A 25,895-nucleotide genomic window follows, 5' to 3' on the forward strand; every position below is an offset into this window, starting at 1 on the left:
TATTAGTCCAAAAATATAGTCTTATGTAGTATTCTGGTCACTAGGTGTCAGTAATGTTCCATTGAAGAGACATTACCTTAAATTACATTCCATTCACACTGCATGAAATCAGCCATGGCATGTCCGACACGACATAGTGAAAACAAGTTCTCCTCCCATTCCATGTGGAAGTGGTAAGTTTCTGGCTTTTTACTTTGTCCTTCTTCCCCACACTGTTTGAAACCTTTTCTTAAGTTTAGAATAAATAAATTGGAGGCTAAATAGTTAGCTCGGTAGCATGCTCTTGTGTCCCTGCAGTGGTCCCATAGCCTGCGCATATGTGTTGGTCAATGTGGTGTAAACAAAGAATAACAGGAGCGTAAAGGGGGCTTTAGGGGTGTTGTTTCATGTCTACAGGGCTCTAATAATGGTAAAAACTGTATTTAGAAAGTCTTAAACCGCTTTTCTATGCTCTAACTACGAATATATTCCATTTATTAATATTGAATCCTACTTCACGGAAATGCACTCATCGCGGGCCGGGTCTGGAACCAATTAACCGCGATAAACCAGGGACGACTGTAAATGGGTCAGTTTTTTTCTCATTCCTACTGTTTACGGATGATTGTTCTGTTTAACATCACACGATCAAGCCTTTTTGAACATTCCACACGACAAAACTAGTAAGAAAAGTATGTATGATTTTTGCTGATATTGGTAGGCTAATAGGCTAATATTCACGGCTGCGATATATCGTATTGTATCGGAAGTGGAAAAAGTTGTATTGGGACACCCCTAGTAATAATAAACATGTCACTTTTCACAACTATTGTTAAAAAAAGGTGCCGGATGGCATGCTGGGAAGTTGGCATCACTCCCATTGATACAACAGTATATTCTGAATGATCAATTCAGGTGATGTTTTAAGTAACATTTTAACGCTTTTAACTGTCATACAAATGTAAACTGAAGTTAACCATTCTGATGTTAATACATTAAATACATTTTTTTTTTTAACTCTAATCACAACATCGAAGGCATATTTTTCTTGGCTTGGTAGAAGTGCATATTTTACAAGGTTTGAGAATTGAGGTTCCATGGTAATTTTCTTGTATAAAGAAATAAATGCATAAATTGCATTTATTTTGTTATTAAAAATGTCTTACACTTTCTCAAAATGAACTGGGTACACATAAGCAGTATTTGTGTACCTATGCAACTCACAGCAGCTATGAGTTGCTGGGAAAAATGCATGTTATTGTGATGTGTTATGATTATGAGAGAAAACATTTACTCTAAGCTCATTTTGAAACTTGCAGTTCTTATTATATATATTCATATGAACATGCATTTACTAGAATTATGTTAATCACGTACAGAGTTCATGTAATGTTGACATTAAGTCGTCAGTGTCATGAATTGTTGTTATGTTGTGTTCTTCAGGGCAGCTCGGTCCGAAGGGCGTTCCCTCAGTCGAGTGAAAAGTGTCACTCCTGCGATCGCCGTGTTTATTTGGTCGAGAGGATTTGTGCGGAGGGATTGTACTTCCACAGGGAGTGTTTCCGATGCACCACCTGCAGCACTGCCCTACGCCAGGGGTCGCACGCCTTTGATTCTCAACATGGTACGTGTGGGCACTTAGTTTCCTCTCTGCAATGGTATCTTTGCAGGTGTCATTTTTTGACACAGCTCTTGTACTGAATGCCTAAGATTAGATTGAGCGTGTGTACTAACCTTGTGGCCAATGAGTGCATATTAACGCTAAGATTAAATGATGTGCTCTGACAGGAAAATTATACTGCAAGCTTCACTTTGACCAACGTAACAATGGTTTGCATCGGAATCTGTCTACACGCTTAGTAAGTACCTTCTAGCCCAAATGTTGGTTTTATTGCGTAAATATTTTCTTTTACGTGTCAAACATCTCTGTTCTAGAAACATTTTGGTAACCAAGTTGAGAGGCGATGTGCGGCAAATGAAGACAGCGCCACCTCCAGCCTAGCGACAGATCTGCAGAGCCGACCTGCAGCAGGTACCTTCAGCTCTTTCGTGAGGAGGCAGCTGAGCTGGCCGCTGGGTGTGGCACACACGGTGTGTAGTGCTCCGCGGTGTGTGTCCCGGCGTTTACGCAACGCAGCACAGGCCCTGGCTGGCCACCTGAGGGACAATGCCCAGGACTATGCATTCATGTATGAGCTGCTGAGCATGAGCTTGCCTCTGCTGCTCGTTTTACTCGATGTTCTGCTGCAGATCCGAGCGGAGGCCGTGCATAGCGGGCAGAGCTCTGCGCTGCTGTGGCGGTAGGAGCATGTTGGGCCTAGGCCTATCTAGACAGCCAAATCTCACAGCAAACACCAAGGTGCTCATTAGTTCAAATGCAGCTCTGCACACCTTTACGGAAAACATGGAAAACATGTTGAATTTCAGGTTGCATCAAATTCATGTGCAGAAAGGGTAGAATCAGTAAAGCAGTTGCACTCAGACAGGCCTGAGCCATTCGTCTCTTGCAAAATCATACTGGCAACTAACCGTTTTACATCCTGATCCTTTTAATCTAGAATCAAGATCGGATTTGAATTGACCCAATGTACTCATAATCTTAAACTTCTAAGCTTAAATACAACATGAAAAACAGACTTTTCGGTTACATTTCCAAACCCACAATCTTTTTTAAAGCCTGCATACGCGTTGCAAATTTAGTTCAACTTGAATGCGGCTTGACAGAGGGGTGAGTTGTCTATCAATCTATTTTTTTAAATGGACTGTTTATACGACAACGGCTGTGTTCTCACCAGTTATTAGTAATAGAACAATCATTGTTTCATTATTCAGCAATTAAATAGCTTTTTGTTGATAAATGGAGGCCAAAGTCAGTGCATTTGAGATCAGGCTGCTAAAAGACAACTGCTGGGAGTTTCTCTCAATGATCCTCAATAATGGATCTTACAGCAAAGTTCAAATTGCTTTACTCAGGTCATGACAACTGAGTGCCTTCATGCACTTTATCATTTGAGAACTGCCTTAAAGATTTAGAAAAAGCAGCACCAAAGAGAGGCCAAAAGTTTGGTGTGATTGTGCCCATGTGCAATTTTCGCATTTTATTATTTTAATTATTATTAACGGATGTTTCTTCACACTGTGGATTCCTCTGTGTTTATTTTTTTTTTTTACTTTGCTGCCATCTACTGTTTACTCAGCAAAATGAGGGTGGGAGACTCCACGCTCTAGGTTCCTTCCAGGGAACCAATAATCTGAGCGTTAAATCATTGACTAATGTTTTCTATTTACTGTAGACAATAGAGGTTGGCGATCTTGCCACTCTTGCTGTAACCCTCGTTACTTGGAGGCCTTCCTGTCGCTTCCTTCTACATGTATAGATGCTAATTAAGGCACTTTAGAGATTTGTCTACATCTTTGTGAATCTTCAAGTGTTTACAACAACACTGTGTCTGAGTGCTCTCAGCCATTTTTATTTTACATGCCATATGACTGAAATAGCTTGAAAGTGAGCTGACTTTCCCTTGGTCTGTGCGAATACATTAAACGCATTTTCATGTTTGTGTAAGCGCAACGCTTCCATGACCAGGCAATCCGCCAATGACAGTGTATTTTATTTCTTCCAAATGTATGGTATTTTATAGGCGCGTTCTGCATACTTTAGTTTCTTTTTGTGTGAATGTCCTTTTGTGTTTTAGACAGTTCTTTTTTCCTCTCATCAGCTGAAGCCTCGTATGACGCGTGTGAACCAGCTGGATGGTTACAAGTGTCATGTTAAAGGTGATCACATGCATGGTCACAACATATGAAACACAGTAACAACTAAAGTGTTTATCTGCTGTAATAATTCTATGTACAACTGTGAGAGGATTAAAGTCGACCCTTCGTCATAACTCACCACAACTCATAAAAAGTTGCTGTGTGGCCTTCTGTTTTGATAACACAGAAGATTGAACTAGAACTAACATTTAGCCCCTTGTCAAGTAAGTAATGGAATAAAAAAAAACGATTATCTTGACTTTTGGTTTTGTTTTTTAACAATTGAAAAGAAAATGTGCCCTGCGATTGACTGGCGACCAGTCCAGGATGTACCCCGCCTCTCGCCCGAAATCAGCTGGGATAGGCTCCAGCATACCCCCGCGACCCTAGTGAGGATAAGCGGCATAGAAAACGGACGGGTGGAACAGAAAATGGGACCAGATTTTATACCTGTGAATTGGAGAAGCAGTGATGACACACTTCATCAGTCATTATGTGCTTTTATTACTGATTGGCATCCCATGTCACCTTCAAGTACCAGCTACAATAGGAGATTTTAGATCTTCACTAACTCCTTAACATTCCAGCCAATATTCAAACATAACAATCGAAACATGCTTTTAAAACTGGGGGCTCCAGGTTTATTTATTAAATGTCAAAACCACTGTAACATGCTGTATTCACCATTCTTAAAGGCACATTGGTTTATTAGAATGCATGTGTGTACTCACGCCATCACACAGAAATGTTATCCAGCATGTTATTCTGGTCAAAAACGATCAAATGAAGACATATCATCTATGAAGAATCAGGGTGGTTTTTAGCAGTTTTATTAGTCGTTAAGCTGCTTATGCTCATTTTAAGACCAAAAACATGGTTTTTAAGGTGTGTCATGCAATGTCTGAGGATGAGAAAGGGTCATTTCCGATTCCTGTGACAGGTTGAGTACAGTTATCCATCCAGCCGTTTTCTGTACCGCTTGTCCTCACTGGGGTCGCGGATATGCTGGAGCCTATCCCAGCTGTCTTCGGGTGAGAGGCAAGGCACGCCCTGGGCCGGTCAGCCAATCGCAACGCTTACGAAGTAGAAATATCAATTATGTGAAATCTCCCTAAAGGTTTACAACTCCTGTTTCAATGTGTTGTACTGAACAGAATAATGCTGCCCAAAGGAGTACTAGACCTTCAGAGTAGCTGATTACTTCCCATAGCTGGCATGTTGTTTTCTTCTGACACACTGAATCAACAGCACCTCTGCTGGTTGTAGCTAAGTAGTGCATTCCATTTTGCCTCAATTGCCTCAAGACATACTAATCAACTGTCAGTTATGATGCCGATCCTTAGTGATAATGTCAAATTGCTGCATATCAGCATATAATTCCACTGACTGATGATGTTACTGACCAACTTGTGAACTATTATGATTAACTGAATGGAGACCTCACAGATTTTCATCTCACTGCACCAATTCGTGTTTTCAGGAAGTTTGAATGTTTGTGTTTATTTCCTCTGTAGAGACAACTGTAGAAGTGGGATATCACTCCATACTCCAGGGACAGTCATATCTCTGAATACTGGAAGGACTGTGTGGTGTAATTTGCTAACTAATTAACTAGGAGAACTTTGTCAAGGCTTTCTGCATTGTTCTGTTCCTGTTTTTGTCTTTTGATTTTCTGAGAGTCGGTGCACTATTATGTGAGCAAATACTCAATGCTGGTATTTTTAAGTTCATGACTGAAGGCTGGTCATGTTCCATGTTTTCCTCGAAAGCAACCTAGAACTACTGAACATGATGACATGCTTGAAACCATCCAGATGTTCAGTCTGAACCAGATGTTATATAAGAGTTTTTTTTTTCAAATTTATTTTATTTAGAAGTGAACTGAATTATGTGAAAGGATAAAAGTACGGCAGTCGTCAATGAGTATTTTTATTTGTGTGAATATATCCAACATTTTGGATAAAATGGCTGAATTAAAACCATTTTCTTGGTCTCATGTTGTCTGATCTCAATATTACAGTCACGGCCAAAATATTTGGCAGTAGCTTTTTCAATAACTTTGCCGCTTCGTTTTTCGTTTTTGTGATTCCTGCAAAAAAATGGCTTGTTTTTAAGTATATATCAGATACGTAAAATTGTTTTTCAGTTTTATTTTTTCATACTGGGGCAGCAGAGTTATTGAAACACCAAATTTAAGTCACTCTCAAAACTTTTGGCCACAACGGTAGAAAGCTCATATATGTTCTGGACCTTTTCTTCTCTTAACGTCCTCGTGCTGAACAACTGAGGCTAGGTTCTCATGATTTGTGTTGGAGTGATTTTAAAAAGTATATTTGTTTGGCTCCTCTCCAGTATCTGTATACATTTTTCTTACTGTTTACATCCCCATTCACACATAAGGATCCCTAGACATGGCATGTATAAAGAGACACAAGTAAGTTGGACTAAACAACCGTGCACCTGTGTACTTTCGAGTTTCATTCTTGCCCTTACGCCAACCCTATTAAGCAAGGCGGTCATTTTTTCTGACAGTTCTACCCCAAACTGCACTGATTTCCTTTGTCCTTGCTTTGTACTCCAGTTTAATCAAAATCCTCCAGGTACAATAGATGTCATGCAGCATTCGCAGTAGCTGTTACTGCTATACAGTAAATGTGATGTCTTTCCTTGAGTCTTAAACAAAAACAATTTACACAGCGATGATGATTAGCATTTGAGCCGCAGGGTAATCAGCGCCTGAAATTGGACTAAAATTACAAACGCTGTAAAAGTTGATGAAAACGCACAAAGCGCTAGGAGAAGATTCATCTAAAAAAATAATGTCATTATTACAGCACTTTGACACAAATCATCCTTTTACTATCCGGGTGGAAGGAGACTCACCATGGGCGGCAAGAATAAATTGTTTTTCTGTCTATTTACATGTCCCCCAGGAGGAGAAAAAAAAAATACTCCGGCACCATCTGCAACGCCTTACAGTGAGAGAGAAGAAGGCAGCTGATTCCATCCATTTTCTTTAATGTTCATCCTTTTCAGGGAAACGTAAGCCTAACCCAGCTCACTTAATGTTGGAGATGAGGCGCGACCAAGAGTAATCAACTACAGTTACATAACCGACCCAGAGAGATGGACAAAACATTCACACTTTAGGCCAGATTTGTAGTCTTTATGAACAAAACATGTTTTTGTGGTCGCATTAAAAATAGTTTTTATTCAACATTTCATAGCAACACCCTGCTGCTTCTCCTGGGGTACCCTGAGGTATCCCAGGGACAGAAGAAGAAGAAACACCTTTAATTGTCCCCCTAAGGGAAAATTCCTCTTTCGCTGTGTTTTTTCCTGTCATCTTACGTGCTACACACACATTGTCCACAAATCAGGGTCATGTGAACAAGCTGTAAGTGAGAGATGTCAGCGATGCACCCCGACCATCTATGAGATGCAAACTAGTATCTCTCTGGTAAGTAGTTCCTCCTGCTTTTCCCATCCTATAGTTTTTCTGATGATTTTTTTCCATCCACAGCGAGTCTCCAACCTTCAAGTCCTTACAGACTGAGCTGCTGAAACCCCCGACGCAAATCCTTACCTGCCACAAAGCCTCCTGCTAGTCAGACTACCCGTTGCTCCCAAAAGGGCTACCACCTTCCCTCCACAATGATTGTGTGGCCTAGAACCACGTTTCTCATACATGAAAGAACACCAAATGAACGCCACATGAGCTAGCGCTTTGGTGACGGAGGCAAGGACAAACTCCTCAGGAAGAAAGCTCAAACAGAACCCGGGTAAACAAATCACGTCTCTAATTCCTGACAGCTACCTGCATGAACTGACCACACGATCTTCATTAATGCACCAATAGTGCTAAAAGGAACAGCTGTGTAGTGCTTTTGTCTGAGGTTGTATAGTAATGGGCCTGCCACCCTCACTGTAGCCTACATGCCTTCTTGAAGCGCAAGATGCAGCACTTCTATCATCGTTTAGCTGAGAGAGCCATCGCTTCAGATTCCGAGGTGGTGACCCCCCTCTGGGGAACACTTTCTAATAAGGCTAACATCGTTTGTAGGCAGCTAAAAAGCCATCCTGAGGCTTCCTGTTGCTGTTTTCTCCACCAGTTTGACGAATGGCTGGAGCTTCCTTTCAGCTCAACATTAGATAAAACACACCAGGCGTGCTCCCACACCACTAAGCAACAATGCGAGGAAGTTCCGGCCAACACAGCCCAACAATGTCATTAACAACACAGCCCAGCTTTTACTCTGGGACATTTTAGACTATCTTGGCAATCTGGGGCATCGAGAAGTCTACTGAGGAGGACTTTTCACTTATGTCAAGAAGTTTCTCAAAATGTTTGTTCTTATAATCAAAACTTTTCTCCAGGGTCAGAAAATCCCATACCGAAAACTGCATGGGTAGTCTACATAAGTCCTTCATAATGACATTTCCTTCTCGCCCTCCCAGTCCCCCAGCAAGCCTCACTGGCCAATTGGCTCTGTTGCTCTGATTCTACCCACTGACACCCGACGCCACCGCCGAGGCTCGCTCACGTTCATTCATCAGCTCTTGGGAGGAGCAATCGCGTCAATTGACTTTTCTTTGCTACGTGCATGAATGTAAATGAGTTTACGTGCATGAGTAACCTCTAAATGTGCTGTTTACATAGAGACACGCAAAAATGCAATTTCACTAGTTTTCAGTATTTTTTTCCAAAAATCCAGTCCTTTTTATCTTATATTTTGCCAGCCCCTTTTTTGCAGTGTAGACATAGACAATACCCATCCATGCTCACATTCTCACATAAGGACAATTTAGAATCTTCAATTTGCCTACACTGCAAAAACAGCCATACTTGAAAGAAGCCCAAATGATATCAAAATGAGACAACTTTTCTTATTTCAAGCAAAGATATCTACCAATGAGGTAAGCAAAATTTGCTTGGGTAGAATTCTTATAACTGGAATATTTCTCTGGTGACTTTTAAGAACATAATGGGTCCTAAAACAAGCAAGTTGTTCTTAGTCACTTAGCTAGATTTAAGTAAAATGTTCTTATTCTTATTACAAGGTAAGAAGTAAGCCAAATGCTTTTCTAAGATTCTTAGATTGAGACAAAATTTAAGCAAAAATGATTTCTCATTTTCTAGATGTAGGAGTACTGGTCTATGTTCTTACAATATCTATAGAGCCTCAAATTAACCTATCATGGATATGGAAGGATGCTGGTACACAGGGTGGGGTGTGTGAGCTCCACACGGATGTATTTGAACCCTGGGGCGAACATACTAACCACTCAGCCACCACGCAGCTAATGTCGTCACTTGTCGGCATGTTAGTTATGCTGGTTACTTCTTTTCAACAAGCAGGATGCAAATTATATGGATGGAACTTTTTTTTATTTAAAAAGAGTGTGATTGTATTTAAGATTCACTTAATGTAGGAAAACCTACTGTCATAAACACAATCAGAATTCTTTTTTTGTCATGATTTGCATGTAAATGCACTAGTTTTTACATTTATAAACTAGATATAAAAAGAGTAAGATTTTCTTTAATCAAGTTTAAGAATTTGACACATTTACACAGATTTTATGACTAGATTTAATTGAATGAATCTTGGTACACTCTATGAAATTTGCTGTGCAGCCTTCACATTGGTCTGAAATCAGCAAATCTTTCCATTTATTTTCCGTGTGTGAGTCCATTGTTAAATTTACAAAGCTTAGAAACCAGATTTATTCTTAATTGAAGACAAATATTCTTAATCTGTTGATGAAGGATAATCCAAATAAGGTTTTTACCTTGTTAGAAAAAAAATAGTTACTGGCAAAAAATATTTTCATAAGAATTGGCTAGCGATACTTTCTTAATATAATATTATTTTTCTTGAATAAAAATTGCAATGAAGTTCCTAAATCAGCAATTTTTTAGATATATTTTCTCTGTGCGAATCTGTTCTTAAATTTAGAAAGTTAGGTAAGCAGTTTTTGCTCTTAATTAAATGCAAAAATATATACAGTATGATCTATTGCTGAAGAATAATCCAAATTAAGTTTTTAGATTGCTATTACAAAAAATAACACATTTCTGGCAAAAAAAAAAAATGTCTTCCTAAGAAATGGCTAGCTATACCATCTTAATATTAGATTATTTTTCCGAAGTGAAAATTGCTAGACAAGATATTTTTTTCTTTTTAGGAAAAAAATAAGAAATGGTTGCTTAAAAAGGGACTTTTTTACTTTCTTGAAATGTAGTTTTTGCAGTGCACCCTACATGTTTTGGGGACGTGAGAGGAAGCCGAAGTACCCGCAGAAAACCCACACACGGGAGAACATGCAACCTCCACACGCAGATGCCCAAAAAGACATTCAAACACTCGATCGTCTGTGAAGCCAACATGCTTCCACTAGTCCGCCGTGCGGCCACTGCAACATTACATTTTAATATTTTTCATTGCATTTTGCTTTTTTTTTTTAAGCTGGTGAACTTCTCTCAGATGATTTGTGCCATTTGTACAATTTGGCAATATTTAAGAAATGAGCTCGTCAAGACCATTCAAAATTCAACAAAGTGGAGTCGCTAGTCGCTTGCAGTTGTTGACGTGCACGGCACTAAATATTGAGTCCACGATGTCTTGCTGTAGGCTCACCATCTGACATTCAAGCCGGAGAGCGGGCAATGCTTTGGTATAATCACTTTTTCTCAGCCACATTCATCTGTAACATCCAGCACCTGAGATGTGCCTTTTCACCAAACAGAGAAACGATCACCTGTAATCAGGTAACCTCCATCAAGACGCCTTGAACAGGAGCATTTCCAGCTATTATGAGTAACTAACTACACTGCTGCCTTCGTATACCTACCCCTGCAATGGTATTAAATAAGGCTATTCTACCGCGCTAAGAATAATGTGCTATTTATACTCAATGTAGGACAATAGGTGCTTTTACTGCACATCAGTTAAGAAAAATACTGGAAGGTGTGAGTGGTGAAAGTGTGACAGTGAGGATGAGATTTCATAGTGTGTTGCATGGGCTTGAACTTGTAATTGTGTATTATTGATTTATGATGCACTCGAACTGGAGAATCCATCCAGCGTTATTCTTCTGTCACTCACTTTTAGTTTCAGATCCTTTGAAGTGCGTTCGTTCTCCACCTGTTTGTACATTTATAGTAGATCCAAAGTTGTGCCTTGCTACTGTTACAAACATAAAGTAGTGTCTGCAACAACTAGGTCAGCAGTATACACTGTAACTCTAGATATTTTGTGTCACACGGCGTTAGCCAAACTATATCGCTGCCAGATGGCAGAATTTCTCCTGCTCTGATTCTCTTTGATAACTGCACGTAAAGCTGGTTGTTCTAAAAACAATATGTGTCTGTGTGATATCACAAAATCCTTTGCCTCTGCAAAAATCTCCGTGCACATCTGGTCATAATCACAATTAAACATTGTTACGCAATCATCTGACTTTAATGTCTGTATCCTTCTGGCAGTATCTTTTGTTGCACAGGCGACATTGCTGCTGCGGAGATAAAGAGATTAACCTGCAAGTGCACAAACTGTTTTTAAAAGAGTTGCACGCTGTGGCAGTCAAATGGGTGAAAAAGCACTTTAGAACTCAAGTGGAGGTCGGTCTTCTTTAAGTTACATATTTTTAACAGAAATATTTTATTCCTTTACTATCTAGCAAGATGCTATATAAATCCAATACACTATTATTATTGTCCTAGCATGAATTTTAGTTGATTTCTTTCCTTTTCGCTTTATTATTAGGATGATTTCTTTCCATTTTGATGTGATTGACGGAACTTAACTTCCACTCGTATTGTTTACTGTATTATGACCCTTGTTGATCTTTTTTTCACATTGTCTGAATAAAATGATTGAGTGCGTTTTTTGGTTTCATGGAAAAAATGATAGCCCACCCTTGTTTCTTCAGTTTATTGATCCGTTTTAATTCCTGGTACAACTAAAAGTACCTTTGTTTGGACAAATATCATGATGATAACAAATCATTTAAGAGCTGATATCTAGCAACTTCCATGGTTTTCTTGATCATAACCAAATCCACTTAAGTTCTTACATGAATAGCTAAAGCATTGTACTGCCAAAAAATGTAACTCTTATGAGCTATTTTTCTTGTCATTGTTATATTTGTCCAAACAAAGGTACCTTTTAGTTGTATCAGGCATTAAAATGAACAAGAAACTGAAGAAACAAGGGTGGTCTAAACATTTTTCCCATGACTGTAAGTTCAATGTAAGACATACTTGTCAGTATGTACAGTGCTGTTCTGCACCACTGCAAAGCACAACCACAACAATGTTATCAAATCAAATCAAAATCTATCAGTGCTGTTTTTGTAAAGGCTTCTTTTTTGATCGAATTTTGTACCGGATCTCATTTGACAGTGCTGCTGTACCAATGCTGTGTTTGGCAAGTGTCTAGCTATAGCCAATGATACAATCATCATCATAAACATACTCCAAAAAACAACACATTCATGTGTGACGGCTAAATGAAATGGAAAAAAAAAATTGACAGACAAGAATGATGGGTATTTCAACCCCCTACCTTCCACTGTTTGGGCCAAACATGCACAGACAGGCGTTAAAAGGTGTCGATGGATGTCTTCAGAAGGCCGGTCGTTCATCTTCCGAGATGGTTTTCTTTTGAGAGAACGGTGTCAAAACACAGGCCCTCTCTAACGGATGACTTGTTGAGACAGGACCACGGTTTTGTGTGGCTGTTTGGACCATGTGCATCTAGATATGAAATGTCTTGGGTTTATTTCACAGGTGAACCCAAGCCATTTTGAAAACTGAGAGCGCTCGTGAAACTCGTTTTACTCTTGCAAACATTACTGATCGATTTATCAGTAGTCTGCCACTCACTTTTCTAGATAGATCTCTGACATCATGCACTCACCGTCGCTTCATCAGCAACTACATTAACTACAAAACAAAAGTGTTACTGACTTTTATCTTGCCATCTAAGTGGGCCCCTGACATTGCAGTGACACGGAAACTAAATTAACCCTATGAAGAACACCAAAATACTTTGCTTTTGCTAAAAAGCTTAACTAATGTAATGCAGCTTAATGCCAAGTGAGAGAGGAATCAACCTTACCCTCCTTATCAAATGGTACTGCTCAATGAAAGATATGCATTTATCTCTTCTAAAGATAAGCTGTTTCAGGTCTTGATGTCATATCTATGGTGCCTGAAAACACACAGCAACATGGTGTGCAAAAGTCTGGCTCCCCTGGAAGCCTGGCAAACTTCCGATTTGTTTTGTGAATTTGCAGCATTTCTCTCATGCAGTCTTAAATTGGGCCAATTCCACAAATTTAGCGGACCCAAATTAAAAAACTGTACATTGAAGTCTAATGGAGAACCATACAAAACATAGAAACATATGTTAAATATGACATCGTGTGCGAATGTCTCATGTTTTGCATTCAATTTTGCCCAATGGACATTCATTTTGACCATGGCCGCCGTGAAGCTCAGAAATCGAACTTTCTGCGTGTCCCTGAAGGCCACAGTTCCCGGGATGTCAGCGCTCCCTCCCTGTCCCCACGCGGCGGAGGGAGGCTGCAGGGCTCCGGATGACGCCACCTCTCGCTCCGCCCCGGCTCAAACTCGCTCCTTGCGTTCATTTCATTCCTCTTCTCATTCCGAGCATTCTTCGCATCTCTGTCAGTGAGCGAAGCGATTCATCTACATCTTCCTTGCCGACCCAGAAACACAAGAATAACTTGACATTGTATTGTGAATTCCCAGTAACAGCACATTTGCTAAAAAGGGGATGTTTTATATGAGATATCAATAACGAGGTAAGTTTCATTGCTAGTTGTAGGCATTCAAACTGGCTGTAGACTTTTGCTGGGTTTAGTTTACGTCTTCGCAAATAGTGGAGAGTTTATAAAAAACGCTGGCCTTTTTATTAAATGTTAGTTATTTCTCACCATGGTGTGTAGTAACGGTTGGTGGCGGGGGTTATATGGCCGGCTCTGCTCGCTGTTGCAACAGGCACTTTGGCCGCTCTCTCTCGTCGGCCGAGCGGCGAAAATCTTTAACATTTTTGACATTTTTTGAAAAGAAGGCTGCTCATACGCCCCTTTTTAAAAGCGCCACATGTCGTCTGCTCCGTGTCAGGTCCCCAGAATCGCCCAGAGGGATTTTTTTTAGCCTTAACGCAAATAAATGTCCGTCTCGAAAACATTTTTTGACAACATGACGATTGTAAGCGTTGCTCTTCTCTCTCTGGTTAGCTCAGCTTGCAGTTGTTGGGGGATTTCACCGGAGCCTTTTTGGACCACCTCGAAGAAAAACACCGGAGAGACTTGTTGCTTCACCACTCGGGACTTTGTTTCTTTACATCGCCATCGAAGTTTTGTGTGAGTATATATTTTTTTTATCCCTGGCTTCTGTGTCTCTCCGTGTTAGCGTAACTCTTACTAGTCAAGCGAGGGAAAGATTAGCCAAAACTCATTTCTACGCGTCTGCTAATGGACTACTAAATAATCAAGTATTTGTAAGGCTGGCGTGTTTCTTTGAATGTTAAACATCCATAGGCTAAGTATTTAGTTGTTGACCCCCACCCTAATACAGTCGGAGGAATATTATCTTAAATTGACGTTTCACTCGTTGAAAAAGTAGTACTCCGCTTTGGAACTAACTCGCATGAAGTAAACACAATATGCGTGTTAAGAGGTGCTTTTATTTTCTACTTTCGCCGCCTTTTTTCTTTAAGAGATTTTTCATTTTCCTTTTTGGGAAGTGCCTGCTGAGCTAAAAGTAAGCTCTCACAAGTAGTCGGTGTCACTAAGTTCGACACTACCCTCACTTCACCCCCAAACTATTATGAAATCCATGTACAAGAATACAGCTACAAACTTTAATTAGCCACATCCAATTTCAATTATTCTTGTCATGAACTACTGTAGTTTAAAGATGGCAAGTGTGTGTCCAAACCTTTTCCACAGAGTGCAGCATAGGCTACTGAAAAATCAAAAGGATGCAGGAGACCTCTTTGATATTCTTTTATATAAAACAAAAAAAAACCACTTTGAAAGTATATCAGTTCATGTATAAAGACATATTGTGTTAGTTATTAGCGCCAGCATTTTAGCTGTTTCTCTTTACGTTGTGCCTTCTGGTATTTTTCCCATTTTTGCAGTTTTTTTGTTTAATGTTATTTCTACGATGTGCTGCAGACCACACATGGCCCCCGGACCGAACTTTGGGCACGCTTTCTTTAAACAAGCAGCATCCAAAAGTCACAAGGTCACTGTTTCCACAGTCCAGACATGTTGCTCTGGTTCAAACAAAAGTGTTTCTCTTTTCTTTCAGCACTTATTCTCAATCAAATGTCTACGTTAACATTATTCTACAACACATTTGTACAACTAATGTTGAATAAGCTAGGTAGAAGAAAATTAGGACTTGTGGAAGCTCCAGGGGGAACAAAATCTCCTCTTTGTCATCTGTTTTGACTACAGCCAAAAAAGCAGTGTTTTAATGGGAACTAAATTGGTTATGTCAATTTCTCATCATACCAGCTCAGAACACTGCTTAATTCTTAATTCAGAAGAGGATCAAATAAAAAGAAAAGAGCCAACAAATCCATCTATTGGCACAAAACAGCTATTATTTCCAGGAAACATTCTGAACTTGGCATAACCCCAAACATGTCACATTATAAATCTGCTCACTGGCAGGAGAAAAAAATGTTAGGGGATAGAAATGGATGCTTTGTTTTTAGTTTATGCAATCGGGCAACCTGTTGGACCGAAGCCTGCATAACATTTGTGCAAGAATAGGACATTGTAATTACCCCTAAACTCCTTCTACTTAATGTTTAGTTTAAGGTAGGACAATGCATTAGTTCAAACTCAAATAAAATCATGAATACAGGTGGTCCTCCGGTTATGGCGTTCCGTGTTACGTCTTCCCATGGTTACGAAAGCGCTCCCATGAATGAATTAAAACCGCAATTTTAGTCCGTAAACACCAGACTCACTCAAGAAATAGTTACAGCACGTGTGGCAGATGAATGCACGCTAAGCAGTGTGTTACTCGTCATATTCAGCGTGTACGCCTCATTTGCAGCTACATGGAGTAAGGATAACATTGCTTATTTGTTTACTTTTTGCACTCGAGTACGTCGCGCAAGTGTAAGGCAAGCTCTTCTAGGGGCAGCACGTAAACGAAAAGGGAAGTGGAATTAGACATTGTAAAACGCTCAGCGCAGATATCAACATTGGCTGCATGCCCGTTCCAAGCTGCTCAAACGTTGCAGCCATCATGAAGGATAAAGATGGTATTCTTGAACATGTGAAAGGATCTTCTACTATGAAATGGACAGTGATAATTGAGCAGGGTAGTGGTGTCATTATTGAGACTTCCTCGCCCCAATAAGCTTGTCTCTCCTTGAAACTCCCCCCAGTATGCAGGCCAACCACAGGGATAAAAGGAGAAGTTCTGTCCTTTTTTCTGACTGTTTTGTTTAATTTCTGTACTGAATCTTTCTATTCCTGTATTTTATATATCCTTGCCTTACGCGTTAATTTTGGTAAAATGGTGGTATAAGTTCCGACTTGCACTAAAACTTGACGTACATCACAGTCTAGGAACAGAACTCGTTTGGAACCTGAGGGCTGCCTTTTTGTATAGCTACCTACTTTTAGACGTTTAGTATTGAAGCCTGCATTAAACGCACTTATGTCTTTTTTCCGTATTGTTGTACATGTGGTTTGTTACTATTTTACTTTGTTGGCAGATTATCAATTTCTCTTGGTTGCTTTCAGACTTTGAGTTGCAACTTTCAGTTTAAGGCTGTGCAATTTTGAACATACTGTATGGCGTTCTGACTTGGGCTGTTTTTTACAATCTGTCAACATTTTACTGGTGTATCAGTGTTACCAATGGAACTATTAATTTTGTAAATGAATTATAACATTTGCAGTTGATGACATATTTGTTTTTGAGCTGCAGATGATATTTTGTTTTGTTTGCCCGGGTTAATGTGTTACCTTATCACCTAACCTGTATGGAAATCTGTCAATCAAGCTAATGACTAGGAGGCATGGGCCGGTATGAGATTCTGACGGTAGGATAACCTTAGACAAAAATATCACAGTTTCACGGTATTATAATTACAGCTCTAAATTGTGTTATTTTGAAATATAAAAAGAGAAAAAAAGACAAGTCAACACAGTCGTTTTTAAACCATATAATAAAATACGATGAAAGTGGAACCTATGTATTTAAAATAAATAACAAAAAAATAACTGAATTCTTCCTAAATAATTAATAAATACATAAAATGCAGTTCTCAATGCAGTCTACTGTGGCTAATCCTGCAACTCAAGTCAAGTAAAAATGCAAATGCAAATGCATGCAATCAAGGGGCTCAAGAAGGTCACAACATAAATAATAAAAAAAAAATCCTCATAATGTTATGTTATTATTTCATAGTGGTGAATGTGCAGGGTCACACTTTTCCACGAACTAACGTTTCCAGATCATGTGATTGTTGTTAGCAACTGAGACCCTGTTAAGTGGTTGTTGCTTGTTCAGTGGAGAGTAAACGTTTTATACCACGTATTCTCACTCCTGTGTTGTTTTGAATCACATCTCCACATTTGGTGACATTTGATGTGAGTAATACGTGGACCGACAATGGTGACAACAGCGTACCGGCAGTGCTCAATGCTAATGAGGCAGCTAACGCCGGTGCTATCTATGCCCGACTTTTGGCAACACAGCACACGCCTGTGGTTATAACATATCGAAGCCCAGTTCCAACTGCGAGGAATAACACAGGACATGACAAAGTATTTTTACACATAGTGGTAGTGCTGGACCGCCACTTTCTCTCACATCGCAGGAACGTTATGATGGATAATTTTAGTGCTAATTTTAGTTTTGTGACTTTTTCATACTGTGGTATATATTGAAGCTTACTCATGACTATATGCTGTATATCTCAAGCACTAACCACACTGCAATTGTTGGTATGTAGTAAGACTATTTAAATCCGTACAAGTAAACTCATTTTGCCCATCCATGTGTTTGATTTGCCCTTTTGTGGGTCTGTTTTGTTTCCTTTTTCATTAAATAACTGTTTATTATTGTAACATTGCTTGCTTATAAACATTCTCTCAGATGTTAAAAATGTACGGCAATTTTCTCAAGTTTACATTGTACATTGTATTGACATTGTCTCGTCACCAAAGGAATTATTACCAGAAATAATGTCTTTACTGGACCGTAAATAAAATTGTACATGCATCCCAGCCGCATGGTGGACTAGTGGCTAGCATGGTGGCCTCACAGTCAGGAGATTGAGGGTTTGAATGTCCATTTGTGCATCGCCGTGTGGAGTTTGCATGTTCTCCCTGTGCATGTGTGGGTTTTCTTTGGCTTCCTCCCACATTCCAAAAACATGGATGTTAGGTTAATTGGAGACTCTACATCAAGGCTACCAAACTTTTTCCACTGAGGTCTGCATATTGAAAATTAAAGGATGCGGGGGGCCACATTGATATTTTTATGTATTTTGTAATTTTGTAAAAAGGTTAAAAAAACTTTCTATATATTTAAAGAAAAGCTTTGTTTGATTATGAGTTATTAGTATCAACATTTTGTCTTAATTTTTTGCTCTATTTTTTCCCATTTTTGCTGTTTTTTAAATTTCTACAATGTACAAAAAAAATAAGCTGCGAAGCCGCAAATTGCCCTCAAGCTGCACTTTGGACACCCCTTCTCTAAATTGTCCATAGGTATGAATGTGAGCGTGAATGGCTGTTTGTCTATATGTGCCCAGCGATTGCGGCTGACGACCAATCCAGCGTCAACCCCGCCTTTCGACCGTAGATGGGTAGGCTCCAGCTTATCCATGACACTAATGAGGACAAGTGGTATAGAAAATGCATCCCAACATTTTTACGGTAGTTGTAAGACCCAGTGATATTCCTCATGGATACATGAACGCCTAATGTGTCCCATGATTTCCTTAAAATAACAGAATTCAGTTGTTTTTATTGGTATGAAAATTAAAGGTGAACCACAACTATAAGTGAATCTGGACACAGATTCACTAATTGTGTGTGAAAGATGTGATATGTAGCAGGCTACTAGGATCATATCGGTGCTCTCTATGGTCAAAGCATATTTTAAAAAGAGGACACTCCCGCAGGCTCCCATACTGTTTGTGCCCTGAGGTAAACCCTGGTCTAGAAAGGGAATTTTAGAGTGTGTGTGCTGCTGCTCAGCAGTTTGAGCAGGGCCCACTGAGTCCAGCCGTGAGTGCCACCAAAAAGGAAAAGCTGGCTCAAAGCCACTGACGTCATCTAAGAAAATCTGCTTCAAACTGCAGCCATAAATGGTATGCCAGCTACCGGAGGCACTTTGGTTCTGTCAGACCTTCTTAGTTAATTCAACAGTTTTGTTTTTTTGGTTTTTTAATCATCATGCATGTTGATAATCAGACTGCCTTAGCATCAGTCTGTTGGACTTTAATTCACACAGTCATGTTCAAGTCTGTCATTCCTATTATCACCATCATGTGTAAATCGAATTAGTCTTACCTGAAATCTAGTGTTAAACTCATGCTTTAAATGTAGTTGCTGGAAAGTTCTTCATCAGACAGTAATGAAAAGCAATACTGTATATTATCTATTCTGGGAATCATGAGATGAGTCACCTTCAGACACAATTGGAGTTGTTAACCGCAATGAAAGCAGGAAGTCTTTACTTCAACAACTTCCTTTCCCTTATTCAGGCAATATGGTGTTCAGCCCATCAACTAAGCTGTACAGTCACTTCATTAACTGACTGTGTGTAATTATTGGTTTCTATTCAAATATATCCTGCTACCATTCCTGGTTACAAATTTCTACTTCATCAATGGTTGCTGTAATGTAATCAGAACTGACAGAGATAAGGCTGTCTGGCCCAAAGGTGCCCTGGATTCAGAGGAGGCACAGAAACTTGCTATACTAATATGCAAAATGTACTCCGTAAATTTCCTTGAAATTGTAGTTTAGACACATGAAAAGCTATATGGTAATCCCTTGTTTATCGTGGTTAATTGGTTCCAGGGCCGACCGTGATTCGTGAATTTCTGCAAAGTAGGATTCCTTCTTTATGAATGGAACATTTTTGTATTTAGAGCATAGAAAAACTGTTTACGACCTTCCAAATATAACATTGTAGCATGATTAGAGCCCTCAAAACATGACCTAACACCCCTATAGTCACCTTTACACTTGTATTACCCAATATAGTTGATATAATCAGAAAAAATAAGCCATTTAAGACATAAATAAAACATGCCCGTGTGTGTCGCAGTAAATCTGTTCCGGATGTGTTGAGGATGGGAAGTGACGTCGGGGGTTCAGAGCTGAGTTTTAGCTTCGCATGGGTTATGGCGCAACAGTACCCCGTGTTATTATTATGATTTGTATTATTTTTACAATTATTATGTTGTTATTATTATTGTGCCTGTTGTGAGATAATTCCGACCTACAACAAAAGTCTGTTCTTCCGGCGATTAAGTCTGGTGCTTGTCTCACCCAGCATTAAAGTAACATTACTGACACCTAGTGACCAGTGTAGAATACTACATTCATAATTTGAATGTGTCTTTTTAATGCATTGTATTTCTATTGTAGTTCATTTAGCTAAAGTTAAAATTAATGTTTAAATTTTATGCTTGAAAATGCTTAATTTAGGCAAAAATATGTACAATTTGCTTAAATATGCATTTCATTTACTAATAGACTGTATTCAATTATGAAACAGCATGACTTATAATTTATCTACTTTTGAAAAATAGAATGAAGCTGCAAAATTTGTACTGTGATGTGGCGAGGGACTACTACAAACTTACTTATTAAGTCTTACATTACTTACATTACTTCATTACTGATCCATACTGTACCACTTCAGCTCACTGCTGTATGTTTCTGTATGATACAGAATGTCAGCAGCTCACTTTTCAGCAGACTTTCATTAAAATACCAGTCGTAACAGTGTGGCATGGTTTGTTTGTGTAACGTGGGGCTCAACATGTTGTTGTCAGTGACTGTGTCACTGAACTTCTGCATTGACATTAGGTAGTCTGTAAGAGTTGAATGGCAAGATAACAAACAGCTCCATCTTGAAAAATACTGTATTGTGGATAAAGGGAGGAATTTACACCGTTTATGTTGTTTGTTTACAGATACTGTCAATATGCTTTGTATGAACTTGTATGTCTATTTTATTGTGAGTAAATACGATAAACTCCACAACATAGACTTCAGAAATACCATTTCTCAGGGAGTAGGGGATGCCCCAGTCATTATATTGTCTGAGAGGAGACTCACTTTGCTTTACTGAGTATCCTTTTGTACAAAAAGTAACTATAATTAGTCGAAAATCAACATATTGGAGGTTACTTGAAAAGCCTTATTTAATTTAAATAAATGCTGTAAACACTTTGAAACAATGACAAAAGTTGTTTTTTAACATAGAAAAACGTTGCAGGACAATATATCAGCCATATTTGTAGACTAGGGGTGCCCATTAAGTCAAGCTAACAGTTGATTGCGAAGGTAGTTTGGGTCGCTCGCATAGATGTCATCTTGTAGATGTCATATGACATCAGTCAGCTGACATTAAGGTCCCCTCCTGATTTGCTCTTGCTGCCCTGTGGCAAACTACACACAGAGATGCAACTTTCATCTTTTTGTCCCGATTATGGATAAAATAACTCAGCGGTAAGATGCCTATATCTATAACAAAAGTTATCCGTTCACTTTTAGCGGCTAGTTATGAAGAAAAAAAGTCAATTGTTTGATGACTTTGCTTTGCGTCATGAGCTCCACTATAGAAATGCGTGTTTTTCTACACTTCCGTTTCTTAAACTATTATTTCATGATGAATTGGAAAATGCTGAAACCTTTGTAATATGTTGGCTTGAATTTGGCTGCATTGTCTTTTGTACAATTGTTTTCATTTCTTGTATATCGATAATGTTTGACATCAAATGCTAACTGGACGTAATACATGAAGTGTGTGTCTAATGAACGCTACATAGCTATTTTGACTGACGTATTACTTACTACCTATTGAGGAATTATGTGTAATTATCTTTATTGCCATATTGGATTGAATTGTGAATTATTTGTGAATGATATCAGCTACTTTGATAACGTGTAAACTTTGAAACTGTGAATGTGAAATACTAATAATTAGTATTTAGTGTAGTAGTTTAAATGTTTACCGGTTAAATTTTATATATATGTTATATGTTTTATAGAGAGATAGAGATAGATCATGTTGACTTATAACTTGCATGCTGAAAAAGTGCATGCACCCCGATATACATGTACAATGTACATAAATACACGTATTTATCAAGACAGTAAATATATATTTTCTATATTTTCATAGTAGGAGGTAGATCTTTGGGACTTGGTCATTTTAAAAGTAGCTCGCAGGCTGAAAAAGTGTGAGCACCCTTCTTGTAGACGGTATTGCGACCGGATATTTTTGAATATGCCCCTGTTCAAATTGTTCATAGGGATTTTAATTGTGTGCTTTACTCTTTCTAAATTCTGTACCAAAAAAACAAAGACTGTGTTGATGGAGGGATGATTAAAATATTAATGTCAGTGCAATATTTCAAATGGAGGGCTCATCTGAATGACTTAAGCACTTATTTCTTTCAACATTACTGATCGTATGTAGCCTTTTTATTGTTATTGTGACGTAATATTTGCTGTGTAGTAAAAAGAAAGTGATTACATTCTGTTTGCCAAATGAAATTCTGTCTCGTAGCACCTGTGAACAAACTGTTGTATTCAGAAGCAGAAGAAGAGTGGCTGTTACTCGTCACTTATACAGAGGTACAAGCGAAATTGTGCAATCGCCCATCCGTACATATACAATACTATACAGTACGACTGGGGGGTAGGAAGGACAGGAAGACTGGGTGATAAAAGGGGGAGAGGAAAGGGGAGAACAAGAGAAGAGGGGAGGAGAAAAAAAAGCAACTCCAAGCTATGCTCTTATGGGGGAAGTACAGTGTGGGACTGTAAAAAAACCTCAGCAACATAGGCACAAATAAGCACACTTTACAGAAGCGTAGCAGGGAAGATAAGGTAGAGGAGAGGGATAAGATGCAACCGCCTTCGTTGTGAGCCAGCAGAAGAATAAGTAAGGTAAAATTCAGTGTGATACGTCATAGTTGGCAATGGAAAACATGAAGGGAAACATGTATGGGCACAATAATGGCTGTCGACAAGGAAATGCAAATGGTCGTCCTCACACTCATCACAGTGATTTGTTTTTTCATGCCCGTACGCACACGTCCTGAATGAGCCTGCGGCCAGCGCCCGGCCTGCTCTGCTCTCATAACTGTCACGAGATCCTCTATCTGATGGACCTTTATTTACAGCTTTAATTTCCTGAGCTTTATGTGTTCCGCTCGCACTCCACGCCACTGTGGTGTAGGCACACGCTGTCTGGAATGCACTGCATATTTTTGATAGGCAAATATCCTCCAGGCTCCAGTTATATTTGATATTTTAGAGGTATATTTATTTTTATGTGTGGTTTGTTATTACAAGAAGGAGTGGGTGTTTTTAGGTCTTAAAATTGCAGTCAAATGTCCCCTTGTGTGGGAGGACCTTTTTAACAATGTCTCTTTTCTAGACTGCTGGAGTGCTGATGTTGTCCTGGACATGTTGTTGCTACGTGGTTTTCATTCTGAGGCGGGTGGAGCGATGGCTGCTTTGACACAAACTGTAAATCAATCCTATTCCCTGGCAAACAAAGATTGATCCCATAGTGGTCTGATGGGAGGTGGTGGGGTCCAGGCCTCAGTTTTGAGTTGGATGACATGAGACACATACACCCCACTTAAGAGGCATAAAATAAACACACGCATAAGAAAGTATTGTAGACTCTTTAGTGGACCTTCCTAATTTATATTGTACCTCTGTTTTTGTCAAGCATGTAGATTTACTCAAAAGTCTTCATTTCGTAAGATCAGATTCACATTCACATTCTAATTCATACATGGTGAAAATTGTTTGGACTCTTATACCAAAGAAGAAAAATCTCACCAGAATCACTGAAATAATCGGAAACTCACAAAAGTGTTAGTACAGAAAAATATACAAAAAAATAATAAATGGAAGCATTGCTTTTGAATTGTAGTTCAAGAGAACTTTCAATGAAACAAAGCAACTGAAACAGGACTGGAAAAAAATGATGGTACCCTTAACCTATTATTTTGTTGCACAACCTTTTGAATCTGCAATCACTACTACAATTACTACTATCAAGCGCTTTCTCTAACTCTTAATGAGATTCCGGCACCTGTTGACAGGTTGCTTGGCCTACAACCTGTATTAATATATGTTTTAAGGCTGCTAAACCCCCCCACCATACACGTTATACACTTTTCTCAGAAAGGCATTAACATTTTCTCACATTTCTTTCTTGTTTAAACACTCTCATAGTTCACATTTTGTTTGAATTGTAATGATCAACCTACAAAGTTGGACATAAGCAATGATAAAGTGACTCACATATTTCACTCCTCTGACCATGCCTTGTCGTGGTGCCATTCGGCTGTAGCGTTTTTGTATACTTGTTAAAACATATTGCTCCTGTAGGAGTATTTCACTCCTTGTTGTCCTCCATGTAACTGACGATTCATTTACAATATTCCAGGCGCACTACAGCCATGGCGGGACGACATCTTTACTCCAGCTGGACACGTCTTTCAACTCTCACATGACAACACCCTCTACTGATAGCAGTACTAAATACAATAACTGACACATACAACAGAGCACCGATATACATATTGCTCTAATACAACACAAGGACGCAGAACACAGTGTACGTTCAAAATGCAAAATTGCAATAAAAAAAAATCAGCGAAACAGCGAATCCACGAAAGGTGAACCGCGATGTAGCGAGGGAACACTGTAGTCCAATGTTTGTCATTCTTGACTACTTTGGGTTTCTGTCCTGACAGACCTGCAACTTGGACCAAACCTTTTGAGACTGTGCCACAAAATTGGCTCCACGATGCCTTGATGAAATGCCATTGTAACCTGCTTAATTTAAAGACACCCTGTGTCGGATACAGCAAAGCAGCCTTAGAACATAACTGAGTCTCCTCCATGTTTCACAGTTGGCATGGTGCTCTTTTCTTTGTATGCTTCATATTTGCGTCTGTAAAAAGAGAGCTGAAAAGATCCAGATTTCTCTCCCAGAAGCTGTGGAACTTGTCAATATGCATTTTGGCAAATTCCAGTATTAAAAAAAAAGATTACTTTTGCCACTTTCGAGTTATTTCTGTGACCATTGTGAGTTTTCTTTCTCCAGTTTTGGTTACCAAGAGTTTTATCCATGTGTTTTATTCAGAATTTTCCATCCGGTTTTTCTCTCTTGAATTGTGTAGCAGTAGTTTGTAGGGGTGTCATGAGATCACACGAGATTAAAACATGACAAAATTTCTAGTTCGGAGAAAATCTGTCTCGTGACAACAGGGCAGCCAGAAGCCAAACACACTGTGAACTATGGCATCTCTACTATGAATGATAATACAGTATAATATGGAAGTGGCAGTGCGTGAGGCAAAATTGGAACCGCACCTTAAGTTACGCACACTTTACGCTACACTTGTCTCCGTCTGTCATCATAACGGAAAGGTGTAAGTTAAGTAATTAAGTTACCGCCGTTAATGTGTTATTTTTGACAGCCCTAATAAAAACACAAAGATTTGTGTTTAAATATATGTATAATGTTGTAAACGAGCATTTCAAGAACATTTGGCAGGGAGTATGTATTGCCTGTGAGAAAATACATGTGACAAACGCCAATTCAGCAACTTTACATAGTGAAAAATGACATATAAAAGGAAATATTACATTATTATGATACTCTATATTATATATGTATATGTGTGTGTGTGTGTGTATATATATATATATATATATATATATATATATATACTCTATATATGTATATATACTCTATATATGTATATATACTCTATATATGTATATATATACTGTATATATGTATATATATACTGTATATGTATATATACATATATACTGTATATATAACAGTGGTTTATTTTTTC

The 25,895-nt window shown here is 38.8% G+C and overlaps 2 protein-coding genes across 20 annotated transcripts in view; both read left to right on the plus strand.

Moving 5' to 3' along the window:
* mical2a (microtubule associated monooxygenase, calponin and LIM domain containing 2a) overlaps positions 1–5,994 on the plus strand; it is a 45,434-nt gene extending 39,440 nt beyond the window's left edge. For 3 of the 10 annotated variants that reach the window (XM_054771244.1, XM_054771243.1, XM_054771250.1), the window contains 3 exons: positions 1,423–1,603; positions 1,768–1,838; positions 1,915–5,991. In XM_054771244.1, the coding sequence (XP_054627219.1) occupies positions 1,423–1,603; positions 1,768–1,838; positions 1,915–2,283 (621 nt within the window). In that variant the 3' untranslated portion in view covers positions 2,284–5,991. Of the gene's footprint in view, positions 1–1,422; positions 1,604–1,767; positions 1,839–1,914 lie in introns of all 10 variants that reach the window. The other 7 variants (XM_054771246.1, XM_054771245.1, XM_054771249.1 and 4 more) reach the window with 6 other exon arrangements.
* A 7,314-nt stretch (positions 5,995–13,308) lies between these two features.
* Positions 13,309–25,895, plus strand: part of tead1b (TEA domain family member 1b) — a 58,805-nt gene continuing 46,218 nt past the window's right edge. For 9 of the 10 annotated variants that reach the window (XM_054770421.1, XM_054770420.1, XM_054770422.1 and 6 more), the window contains exons 1-2: positions 13,309–13,569; positions 14,008–14,133. The gene's annotated coding sequence lies outside the window, so the exon portion shown is untranslated. The remainder of the gene's footprint in view (positions 13,570–14,007; positions 14,134–25,895) is intronic. The other variant, XM_054770423.1, reaches the window with a different exon arrangement.

This window comes from Dunckerocampus dactyliophorus, chromosome 3, assembly GCF_027744805.1.
Source record: "Dunckerocampus dactyliophorus isolate RoL2022-P2 chromosome 3, RoL_Ddac_1.1, whole genome shotgun sequence".
In the NCBI taxonomy this organism is placed as follows: domain Eukaryota; kingdom Metazoa; phylum Chordata; class Actinopteri; order Syngnathiformes; family Syngnathidae; genus Dunckerocampus; species Dunckerocampus dactyliophorus.